This window comes from Trachemys scripta, chromosome 8, assembly GCF_013100865.1.
Source record: "Trachemys scripta elegans isolate TJP31775 chromosome 8, CAS_Tse_1.0, whole genome shotgun sequence".
Lineage (NCBI taxonomy): Eukaryota > Metazoa > Chordata > Testudines > Emydidae > Trachemys > Trachemys scripta.
The window spans coordinates 15,466,825-15,479,809 of NC_048305.1; the positions used below are offsets into that span (position 1 = coordinate 15,466,825).

The 12,985-nt window shown below is 40.4% G+C and overlaps 1 protein-coding gene across 1 annotated transcript in view; it reads left to right on the forward strand.

Moving 5' to 3' along the window:
- NDFIP1 (Nedd4 family interacting protein 1) overlaps positions 1-5,930 on the forward strand; it is a 32,333-nt gene extending 26,403 nt beyond the window's left edge. Inside the window, exons 7-8 of the mRNA XM_034779030.1 lie at positions 33-138; positions 4,942-5,930. Of these exons, the coding sequence (XP_034634921.1) occupies positions 33-136 (104 nt within the window). The 3' untranslated portion in view covers positions 137-138; positions 4,942-5,930. The remainder of the gene's footprint in view (positions 1-32; positions 139-4,941) is intronic.
- The last annotated feature ends 7,055 nt before the right edge of the window (positions 5,931-12,985 follow it).

Genomic DNA, 12,985 nt, shown 5'->3' on the forward strand with positions numbered 1-12,985 from the left:
AAGTGAACAAATGTGTTTTTTTCCCCACTTAGGCTTTCTGCTGTTTCTCAGAGGATTTATCAATTATGCAAAGGTTCGGAAGATGCCGGATACATTTTCCACTCTCCCCAGGACCAGAGTTCTCTTTATTTACTAAAGGTAAATCTTATACACTTTTTGAGGGGTTTTTTGCTGTTTTTTGTTTTTGTTTTACTTTACTGGGCAATTTCTTTAGGCTGGGTCTGCTCTGCTATAATTTCATAGGCCAAAGTCAGTGGCTGATATTTTATTTCCTGGGCTACCAGCTACTGTACATGCTTCTTAGTCCAGCTTCCCTATGACAACACAGCAGGAGTTTAATTTGAAGTATCAAGTATCTGTTCCAGAATTTGATGAAGGGAATTTTAGATGCCTTAGATTCCAAGATTTGAAATACCAGAACAGATCCCTATGACTTGGTACACTTGTGCACCCTGGAGGATGTGATTTTAAGAACTAGTAATGCGCTTGAAACATGTGGCATACCTTCAACATGAGTTAAGGTCACAGACCAAGCCTGAGCAGAGGCATATAGCAATATCTTTGGCTTATGGCCCAGAACCAGCACTTCATCTGGGTTTCTGTATTACTCATTCTCTGCCAAGTTCTGGGAGAAACTCTGAAAGCCACTCCAACATGCCTTTAACTAATTGTAGTACCTGAATGATTTTAAGGGTTTTTTTGTTTTGTTTTGTTTTTTTTTAAACATCTAAAATTCACCCACTTTTAGGCTGCACATTAACTTGTCTTGTTCTTGTCCTTTGCTGAAATCTTGGTGGGACCTTGATGGAGGCTAAAGTAGTTCAGCTTGTTTAGCGCATTTCCTTCATACAATAGATAATGGCTAGCATTAACTTTCTTTCTCTTGAGGCAGAAAAAAATCCCTGTAAGAAAGAAGTTGCTTCCCAGATGAGTGCAACACGATGCTCCGTGAAGCTAGTTTTCCCCAGGACAGAGCTGAAGCAGTTGTAACCAGGGCAATAGTAGAAACACAAAACTTTAAATCAGGTGTCATTAAATTGTTTGGCTCTCAAAACCAAGGCTTTGTTTTCGTGTTCCATTGTCTCTTCACTAGGCAGGAACCACACACATTGCAAATGGTTCTGCTTTATTAAACTGAACCTGAAAATGCTATAAAAAGAAATTACTATGTGATGAGTTGGTTGTTTGGGTTTTCCCCTTCTTAGGGTTTGTGGTAACCTCTGAACCCCTCTTAAATTCACATTGTTACTGGTTGTACAGCCATGAATTTAATACTTGAATGCTAAAGCTATTTCTGGTCCCAGCAACTGGTCTTCTTGCTCTTCAAGTGACTTGACTCTTCATTTCTTATAGGAGTTGCTTGGTTCCTGGTAGCATAGACCTTGAAGCCTTTGTTTTGAAATGCAAGTAGTGATTTTGTGCCTACATTTTTGGGTGCCCAACCTGAGACACATTAAAGGGGCTTGTCTTTCAAAGTGTAGGTCCTCAGCACTTTCTGAATCAGGCTTCTTTAAGATGTCTCAAGTTGGGCATCCAGAAACACTAGGCACTATGAAAATTTAGGCCTTGATGTTTCCACATGCCCTAAACTTCACTCTGTTGGACTCTTCAGATAAACCAATAATGTGAAATATTGAAGAGAAGCATTTCAAAACACTTCTGGTATCACTATAGCATCCTTCCTCAAATCAGATTCCTCTTTTACTTTTTCTGGTGACAGTGAAGGGAAGCTGCTATTTCCCTACCTACCGTCTCACAATTTAAAAAACTTGATTATATATCTAAAAATTATTTATTATGAAAGTTAGAGGATATTAGAGGTTAACATTAAATTCATACATTTGGTTCTAGTATCTAGAACAAGCACTACATGGTGGTGATCTCATTCTCCTGATTCTTTAATGCAGAAGTTTTGAGAAGGGTAGTCTTAACTTCATTCCATATTTGTATCTAGAAAGAAGGCGTATATTGTAAGAACATCTATATTGCCATATATTAATTGTAGCTAGTCACCAAAAGTCTGGTTTGTTTTGCTAAGAAAGGAATTGAGATACATATATACTAAAAGCAGCAGAGAGTCCTGTGGCACCTTTAAGACTAACAGATGTATTAGTGTACATCTGTTAGTCTTAAAGGTGCCACAGGACTCTCGGTTGCTTTTTACAGATCCAGACTAACACAGTTACCCCTCTGATATATACTAAAAGGAGATTCTTGGGATAGATGTTATGGAGGCTGAGAACAAGACCATAATTAACAGGTGAAGATTAGGTATGTAAGTTAAAATTTTAATTGGCAGAACCAGATCTGAGTATTGCTTGCTCTTTACAAGGAGGGTGGGAATTTGATTCATGTGAGAGTGTTGTCTGTTGGAACTGTTCCTATGTACAGTAGCTTGTTTTGACTGTTTGTGTTTGGCTTATTTGTCTTCATAGCATAGAGAACCTAATTTAAAAAAAAAACTATATGAAGGGGCCTAGAGTCCTTATCAGAATGGTTCTGACCAGTGATTCTCAAACTTTTGTACTGGTGACCCCTTTCACATAGGAAGCCTCTGCGTGTGACCCCCCCTTATAAATTAAAAACACTTTTTAATATATTAAACACAATTATAAATGCTGGAAGCAAAGCGGGGTTGAGGTGGAGGCTGACAGCTCGCAACCCCCTGAGCGGTCCCGACCCCCAGTTTGAGAACCCCCAATTATGACCTTTTACTCCTCTTTGACTGAGACATCTCATGTATGGCAAAGCTTGTGCATGCTGTGGAGAAGAGTCAAATTTATAAAGTTACCCATAAATATTATCTAGCTGTGCCAGAGCGGACGACTGTTGTGTAATCAACACAGACTATTCAGTTCTGACAAGCATATATATGCTATATATACTGAAATGTGAGTTCTCTTTGACAGTCCTTTCAGATTCTTTGTCTTGTTCAAATTGAATATAATTATATGTGAGGTGTATATTTGACTACAGAGAAGACAAAAAGTTTTAATAAAGGATTTTGTGACCCTAAAATGTTGGATTTTCCTGTGTTAAACCACATCTGTTTTATTTATTTAGATTTAAAACAAACTATACAAAGAACTGTAGGTGCCCTGAAAGCCTTATAACAGCATAATAATGATCATCCAGCAACAACAGAAATCCTATCTGGATATACACAAACCGCCAGCGAGTAAATCAAAGCAACAAAAAAGTTCTTTCTACCCTCTTCACTCTCCCCATAGCCCCGGGAATATACCCCCATCCTTCTCTAAACATGCCGCTTTAAGGATGAAATAGAGGCTAATTTGTCCTTAGCAATAATACTAAAGACTGACTTGTGTAAGTCAACTATTTGGACTGCATTGCATATGTCTAAAAAACATTATAGCACATATTTGATCAGTCCCCATGCAGCTGCTGTAGCTGCACATATCTCCCTGGGGTTTCTACATCTGCTGTGCCTCTGTGGTCTGTGTAGGTGCTTTGTAGGAACAAAACACCAGCTCTTCCAGTTGCCCTTGTGCCACTTCTCCTTCTGAGAGAGCGGAAGTAGACATAATTCAAAGAAGACTTTTCACATGTTTTGTTTTTAAAATGCCCTTAAAGTCTCCGAGAATCAATAGCTGTGAAAAATGCTGACCACTGAAGAAACGAAAATATTACTTCTAATTAGCATTTGCTTGCTAGTGCACTCCACCCACATCATAACACCATTGATGAGAGCCAGACATGCTGAACTTAATAAAGAGGGGATATTATAAATACACAATTTGTAGTAATATTGAAGGTAGGTGGTGGAAAGAATCACTACCTATGTATTGGGAACCTTATGAAGAAGTTAGTGTTACATTTTCTCTGTTTACTTTTCCTTAAAAAACAGATCCTTTTAGAATTAGATCATTTAAATTTGGTGATGGAATCCAGCATGTCAGAACCTTCTCCACATATGCCTGTACTGATTGACCTTGTGAGGACACGGAATGAGGAGAGGGTAAAAGATTCCGAAGCATGGCTCAGGCTTCCAGAAGAGGCCCAAGGATCATAGCTTGCAAGTGGCTTGTGAACTTGGAGTGGGGATTTTCTGAGGGTACAGCTTTTAGTTAACTTGAATTACAAGCCAGTGTGTATCACTTTTAAAAAAAAAAATAAATGAACAGAGCTGTTCTTGGATAAAATCCCATCCGCTGTTAGTGAGTGACAGAAGTGCACAGAATGCTCTGGAACCTATCACTGTTAGGACGGTGATTGTTGGTTTTAGTTTTCTGAGGGACTGGGGAGGGTGCTTTGTGCAAGCCAAAAGTAGTTAACAGTAAAATGAACCTGGCTGAAAGCTTGGCATATGCTATTTAAATACTGTGTTCTAATGGGTCATGTTATCTATCACTGCTGGAAATCTTCCTGGTATATGACTGCATGCAGTTGGCAGGGCAAATCAGTATCCAAGCAGAAGATACAAACTACACTGTAGGTGTACTAGTTTCATACTTTATCCTTGGTGCAAAAACATCCCAGCCCGAGTAATTAGGATAGAGAGTTTAGGAGGTTTGGCTTCTCCTATATCCCATATGTTTGCTAGCATGTAGCCATATTAGGGGCGCAAACAAATCAAACCAAACATGGGGTTAAAGTTTGCTCTGCCATTATTCAAATACAGGTTAACTCCAATGCCTTGAGTGATGTTGTTATGGATTTACACCAGCATAACCAAGAGCAGAATCTGGCCCGTTGTCTTCCTTTTTCTGTTGCTTTATGTTCTAAAGGGGTTTGAACTCTAAAATTGTCAAATAGGCAGAAAACTACTGTGTAATTGTACCATCGCTATAATCTTGTAACTGTGCTCAGATGCATGTCATATGTCTTCCAACATCCTGCACTCTTTATGAACTACATCCTTCTCTTAACCAAAATAACCATCTAACTATAGTTTCAATATTCAATATCCTTCTCTGACAGATGTTTTCTGGCAAATGTCTTCCTGCGTTAATGAATTCTCCCTCAAGAAGTAACAGGACACCTGCAGGAAGTGAATCAAGACTCTGAACACAGAAGAAAAAATAATCACCTGCTTTAAAATAAATAAATAAAAGTACTGTTGAAAAAGAGAAGCATTTCTTTCTATTTGTTTCTAGGTGTAAAATTTTAATAGTTAATGCAGAATTCTGTAATCATTGAATCATTAGTGGGCTAATGTTTGAAAAAGCTATTGCAGTCAAGTCTGTGGTGTACTAATAATGCCTTATATAGTATTTGTAGTATAGCATGAGCTATGCCCCTGTAGCCAGTAGGGGGCAGTCTTGCTTTATTTCATTCTCCATCTTAACAATGATTCTGGAATCCAATATTTTAGTGTAAAATATGTATAATGCTGGCTATTTTGAAGGGGTGTTCTCAAAAGTTTAGAAGACTGTTTTGTTATGACTACATTTTTGCACATATCTATCTGCTGTTAAATCTAAAACTGTGCTGTCTCTATACCTGAAAGTAAAATCAGTGTGCACAATAGATTCTTTATGGCATAATTGGGGGGAAAGTATTATTTTGAAGGTGGCACCAGTATTTGTTTTTTTTATAGTCTCTTCTAAATCTTGCAGTATATTTTACTTTCATACTGCATACTTTTTGGACTATATAGGGATTTCCGCAATATATACTGGTAGTGTAAAGCTCAAAGATCATAATGCAACTTTGTGTAAAAAAAATTTGACCTTGCAAAAGAGAGGTCATCATTTTTTTGTTGTTGGCTTTGGGACTTTTGAGATGATCCCTAACATACCTGTAATTCTTGCTTTTATAATTTGTGTTAGCAAAAACTATGATGCATTATAAGTGTAGATTTAATGTGCACTTTCGTGCTTTCTGCCAAGTGGTAATTCACTTTGGAGTTTTACTATGTTAAAACTGTAAATATAGCAGAACATTAATAAATGTCACTTATGTAGCAATTTTTGCTGTAGACAAGTGTTTAATTTAGAAAATGAACTTTATTGGGATCTGGATATCAGCTGCGAATACCATCTATTTAATGTCTTGCAAACCAGTGTGGTACAAATGGAACTTTATTTTCTGCTAGAAGAAAGTTTTCTACACATCTATTTCCTGAAATTCAAGGTCTTTCTCCCTTTATATAAACAGTTTGTCAAGTCCTTCAGGCAATGTACAAATACTAGCTATCCTTCTGGCAGTTTCGAAACGAGTGGTTATATGAACAATTTTAAATTGTTTTTGCTAGTCTAGAATGTATAACTCTATCTGTTTGTCAAATGATTTATTCATAGTCTTCATGATTATACAGTTGTGACAAATGAGCAGTTGAACTTACAAAGATCTGTGCAGGTTACACAGAGCCTTCCTTTTTAAATAGGAATAAGTATACACATTTGCAGCAGGAAGAATTAAGTTTACCCTGCAAAGTAATATCTGCAGCATTAGAGAACTCGAATTCACATTTGCCCAAACTTGGTAGATTAGCCTCATGTTTATTCTCTTGACGTTTGGGCCTTATTTGGTCTTGTATATTCAGAGAACTGGAATATTTTGCATTCCTGTTTCCATTCATTTGATGGCCAAAGACTTGCCCAAGATGTTCAATTACTCGTTTAAGATATCAGTTATAGTTTAAGGAATCATTAGTTTTTTTGGGGGGGAGGGGCATATAAGGATGTGGGGGGAATATTCTGTAAAAATGGGTGAATGGTTGGGCTTGAAGGATCTGTTGTTGTTAAATGGAGTTCCACACTGGCTTCTCTAAATTCCAAGTTCAAATAATTATTTTGAGGTTAAGAAGCAAATCTTATGGCAGTTAAACCATTTTATACCACACAGGTGGTGCTGACAGTTGTGTGATTAAATTTAATTTATCGCACACCTTTGGCCTCTTCCCTTGCCCATTAGTTCATCACCCTAGGACTCCCAATATTCTAAATTCTTGAGCAAGTTTAAATAGCAGGCATGTTTTTTTTATATCAACCTTGCATAAAAATATATTTTTCCTTGAATGTAAACTATCTTCCTTCCTTCCTCCCCCCTCTCACTCCCCCCACAAAAAAGGATAGTGGCTTGAAGCCTAAGTTGAGTATTCACTTCTGCCCCAGTGACAGTTGTAATGTCCTCTCTCTCATGCCATGGCATATGCAGAATACATGATGGTGAGGCTTTATTGGCACATATTTGGGATGACATGCATAGCTCACTCAGTAATGCAGCCATCCCAAACTTATGCCTATAAGAGCTTTATGCCACACCGCTGTGTTTTCCTCTGTCTTTTTATTTAGATAAAATTGCATTCAGATCAAAGGCTTAGGTTAATCTTGCTAACCCTATACATACAACTCCCATTAAATGGAAGTAACATGCACAGAAATGCAAGAGGAACAGGTTCTAAGTGTGTGGTGGGGGGAGGGGGTGGCATGTGAAGTAGAGAAAATGCTGCAGAGGTCTATACTTCTCCGTTAGAATGACCCAGTAAGGGTTCACTTTGATAATTTAAAAGATGGGGTAACAGGAGAATTTACTTCTGGGAATCTAGAGGGCTTAAGCACAAATGAAAAAATAGATTGACCCTATAGTGAATTACTTTGGGTTTAAAAATCTCTCAATTTCCATATAAGAAATGTCAAGCTGCTTTGGACCCTTTAGCTAGCTGTGTATGGAATAAAAGATCTAGGAGACTCTGGGCTTGTCTGCATACAACAAATTATAGCACTTTAACTATACTGGTATAAAGAAGTACAACCCCCTAATGTGGGTGCACTTATAGTGATACCAAGGTGCTTTATACTGGTATAACTATTCCTGTATGGGAAGAGGAATAAGCTATATTTCTATGAGCAACCTTTATATCAGCATAACTGTCCACACTAGAGGTTGTTACAGCATAGCTATTTCAGTTAAAAATAAATAAATCACACCTCTAACCAAAATTATTAAAAGATCAGTTGTAAGCACCTAGAGGATAATAGGGTGATACATTGCCAACTTGGATTTGTCAAGAACAAATAATGCTAAACCAACCTTTAATTTCCTTCTTTGACAGGGTTACTGCCCTTGTGGATAGGGGGATGTAGTAGACCTGATCTATCTTGATTTATGGCTTCTGAAACAGTCTTACATGACATACTCATAAGCAAACTAGGAAAATGTGGTCTAGATGAAATTACTGTAAGATGGTTGAAAAACCATACTTAGAGTATTTGACAATGAACCATTGATAAACTGGGAGGATGTATCAATTGAGACCTTGCAGGGACCTGTCCAGAGTCATTCAATATTTTCATTAATGACTTGGCTAATTGAATGGAGAACATGCTTATAAAATTGTAGTTGACACAAGCTGGGAGGGGCTGTAAGCACTTTGGGGGGCAGGATTAGAATTCAAAATGACAAATTGGAGAATTGGTCTGAAAACAACCAGATGAAAGTTAGTAAAGACAAGTGCCAAGTACTACACTTAGAAATGAAAAATGAAATGCACAAGTACAAATTTGGGGATAGTACTGCAGAAAAGTATCTGGGGATTCAGACTCAATTTGTGATGCACTGTGTGATGCAGTTGCAAAAAAGGCTAATAATCTGGGGTTTATTAACAGGAGTGTGGCATGTAAGACATGGGAGGTAATTCTGCTGTACCTTGCACTGGTGAGGCCTCGGCTCAGTTCTGGGCACCATGCTTTAAGAAAGATGTGGACAAATTGGAGACAATCCAGAGGAGAACAAAAAAAATAAGAGGTTTAGGAAACCTGACCTATGAGGAAAGGTTAAAAAAAAAAAAACTAGGTATATTTAATCTTGAGAAAAGGAGACTAAGGGAAGACCTGATAGAACTTCAAAGGTCTTAAGGACTGTATAAAGAGGACAGTGATCAATTGTTCTTTATGTCCTGTGAAGGTAGGACAAGAAGTAATTGGCTTAATCTGCACCAAGGGACTTTAAAGTTAATATTAGGAAAATCTTTCTAACTGTAGAGATAGTTAAGCACTGGAATAGGCTTCCAAGGGAGATTGTCTCTAGACTCTAGATATACTTGATCCTCCCTCAACATAAGCAGAGGTAAGTGGGGAGATGGGTAGACTAGATAATCTCTAGAGGTCTCTTCAAGCCCTATATATCTGATTCCATTAAAATAGTTATACCAGAACAAAAATTGAGTTGACCAGGCCCTGCTCAGAAACAAGAGAGTTTATTTTGCCTCTTATTACAAAGAGGCATTGAAAATGATAATTGGGAATCATTTTAAGAACACCTTACTAGAAGGGACATGAAAGCAGCTGTGTTTAAAAAAAAAAAAAAGTATATGCGTGCACGTATACACACACAAGGGAAACTGGTAATGAATATAAATTAAAAGTTAGGAATTGTAGAAAATTGATAAGGAAAGCCAAGAGATACAAAGGGAAATCTATGACCAGCACGGTTAAGGACAATAAGTGTTTTAAACATTAGGAGCAAAAAGAATTTTGATAATGGTATTGGTCAATTACTATATGGAGATGTTAGAATTATCAGTAATAATGTAGAAAAGGAAGACGTGTTCACTAAATATTTCTGTTCTGTATTTGAGGAAAGAACAGATGATATCTCATCATATGGTGATAACACTCTTTCCATTCCACTAGTATCTCTGAAGGACGTTAAACAGAAACTACTAACGTTAGCCATTTTTAAATCAGCAGGTCCAGATAAACATGTATCCAAGATTTTTAAAAAGAGCTGGCTTATGAGCTCGCTGGACTGTTAATGTTGATTTTCAATAAGTCTTGGAGCACTAGGCAAGTTCCAGAAGACTGGAAGACAGCTAATGTGTCAATATTTTTAAATGGGGAAACAGGATGACCCAGATAATTATAGGCCTGTCAGCCTGACATCAATCCCAGGCAAAATAATGGAGTGGCTAATATGAGACTTGATAAAGAACTAAAGGAGGGTAATGTAATTAATGCAAATCAACCTAGGTTTATGGGAAATGGATCCTATCAAACTAAAGTGAGATCTGTTTTTTTAAATGGGATTGCAAGTTTGGTTGATAAAGGTAATAGTGTTGACATAACAGACTTCTGTAAGGTGTTTTGATTTAGTATTATACAACATTTTATTTAAAAATTAGAGGAATATAAAATTATCTTGCAACACATTAAATGGATTAAAAACTAATAGATCTCAAAATGTAACTGTAAATGGAATAGTCGTTGAACAGGTTCGGTTTCTAGTGGGGTCCCACTGGGGTTGGTTCTTGGCCCTATGTTATCTAACATTTTTATCAGTGACCAGGAAGGAAACATAAAATCATCACTGATAAAGTTTGCAGATGACACAAAAATTGGTGAAGTGGTAAATAATGAAGAGGATAGATCACTGATTCACAGCAAGCTAGATTGCTTGGTGAACTGGGCATAAGCAAACAATATATGCTTCAATATGGCTAAATGTGTATGTCTAGGAACATGTAGGCTATAATTACACAATGGGGAAGCAGTGACTCTGAAAAAGATTTGGGAGTCATGGTGGATAATCAGCTGAACATGAGCTCCCAGTGTGATGCTGTGGCCAAAAGAGCTAATGCAATCCTGGGATGCATAATAAACACAAAGGACAATTGAGTAGAAGTAGAGAGGTTACTTTACCTCTGTATTTGGCACTGGTGTGACCGCTGCTGGAATAACATATCCAGTTCTGGTGCCCACAATGTAAAAAGGATGTTGATAAATTGGAGTGGGTTCAGAGGAGAGCCACAAGAATGATTAAAGGATGAGAAAACATGCCTTATAGTGATAGACTCAAGGAGCTCAATCTACTTAGCTTAACAAAGAAACAGTTGGGCAGAGGGATAGCTTAGTGGTTTGAGCATTGGCCTCCTAAACCCAGGGTTGTGAATTCAATCCTTCAGGAGGCCACTTAGGGATCTAAGGCAAAATTAGTACTTGGTCCTGCTAGTGAAGGCAGGGGGCTGGACTCAATGACTTTTCAAGGTCCCTTCCAGTTCTAGGAGATAGGATATCTCCATTAATTTAACTATTTAACAAATTTAATTTATTTAATTTAATGGTTAAGGGTAAATTGCTTACAGTCTATACTGAATGTAATGGGCTCTTCAATCTAGCCAAGGAATAACACGATCCAATGGCTGGAAGTTGAAGTTAGATGAATTCAGACTGGAAATAAGGAGTAATTTTTTTACGTTGAGAGTAATTAACCATTGGAACAATTTAGCAGGGATCATGATGGATTCTCCATTGCTGATAGTTTTTAAATCAAGATTGGATGTTTTTCTAAAAGAGGTGGTTTAGGAATTATTTTGGGGAAGTTTTATGGCCAGGGCTATACAGGAGGTCAGAGTAGAGGATCACAGTGGTCCCTTCTGGCCTTATAATCAATGAATCTATAAAATTGAGGACGTTGTGTTTCGCAGTGGTGACAATTGTTCCCTTGCACCAGGACCGGCTCCAGGCACCAGCGCAGCAAGCAGGTGCCTGGGGCGGCACTTCTGCTCTTCGGCAGCAATTTGGCGGCAGGTCCCTGAGGCCCTCTCGGAGGGAAGGACTTGCCACCGAAAAACGAAGCAGCGTCGGTGGAGCTGCTGCCAAAGTGTCGCCAATCGCGGCTTTTTTTTTTTTTTTTTTTTTTTTTTGCTGCTTGGGCCGGCAAAAACGGTGGAGCCGGCCCTGCCTTGCACAGTTTTTTCCAGAGAGGTGTTACATACCCTCTGACTCAGTTCCTGGGGTGTGTTCAGTACCAGGTTTACAATGGCACTGTGGGGCCGGGCCCACACTGGGAAGGGGCCCAGTATGGACCCCTCTAACCCATCCACATGGCTGGGTCTGGCCCCTCACCTGGTGCAGTCCAGTGTCTAGGCCTTCCTGTGTGAGTGGCTCCCAGCCAGCAGGTCCCGCTCACCTGTCGGGAACTAGCCAGGCTCCGCCATATGGGCTCAGCAGGGGTGCTGGCCCTGAGGCAGATGGGTGCGGCCAAGCTGGGTGGGCTCTCGGGGATTGCGTCCCAGGGGTCTGCCCTGCTCCCCAGCATGACTCCAGCTCCGAACACTCTCTGGTGCCCCCCATCTGCAGGACCCCACCTACCTCCCTGGGACTGAGCAGCTGGGACTAGTGCAGAGACTGGACTGGTCTCGGGTAGTGGGGGAGAGGGTAGCATGGGGGGCTCGGCCGGGCCCAACTAGGCAAGTGGGTCCTGAGGGAGCCTGGCCCGGGCAGGTCTGTGTGTTGGGGTGTTGTGCGGTTGTGGTGGTGGAGCTGTGGTGGGCCGTGGGGGGTCTGTGGCTGGGGAAGTACTGGGCGGAGATGGTGATTTGCAAGGCAGTGGGGAGTCTGTGGGTGGAGAAGTGCTGGGCGGGAGTGTGTGTGTGCAGGGCGCTGTGCCATTGTGGTGGGGGTCTCTGGGCAGTGGGGCACTGGGCATAGTGAGACTGGGGGGTGGATCTCTGGGTGGGGGGTGCTAAGCATAGGAATCTGGGCAAGGGGGTGCTGGGCATAGGGAGTAAGGGGGCGATTGGCAGGGGGGCAGTATGGCATGGTGTGGGCCTACCCCTGAGAGGAAGGGGCATACTGGCAGCACAGGGCTGGGCGCTGGGTCAGTATGTGTCTGGTGGCTGCCGGTTTGTTAACAGTGCCCTTGCACTGGGCTGGGCGGAGCAGGGCCACTCTCGCCATGCCATTGCCCCCGGCTGGCCCCTTGCTCTGGGGACCCCGTCCTCCATGCCATGTCCCATTGCCCCCATGGGGTTCCACAAATATGTCTGGTGCTGGGCCTACAAAAGGTTAATCCGGCCCTGGGTGCGTTTTAAGGGGCCATAGCAGTCAGGTTCTGACTATGAGTTGTATTTGATCCTCCTGTTGAAGGAAATGTTCTTTTCATTTGTAGAGCTGGTACCAGGGCTGGCTCCAGACACCAGCGCAGCAAGTAGGTGCTTGGGGCGGCCAACAGAAAGGGGCTGCACATCCGGCTCTTCGGCGGCAATTCAGCGGCGGGTCCCTCAGGCACTCTCGGAGGG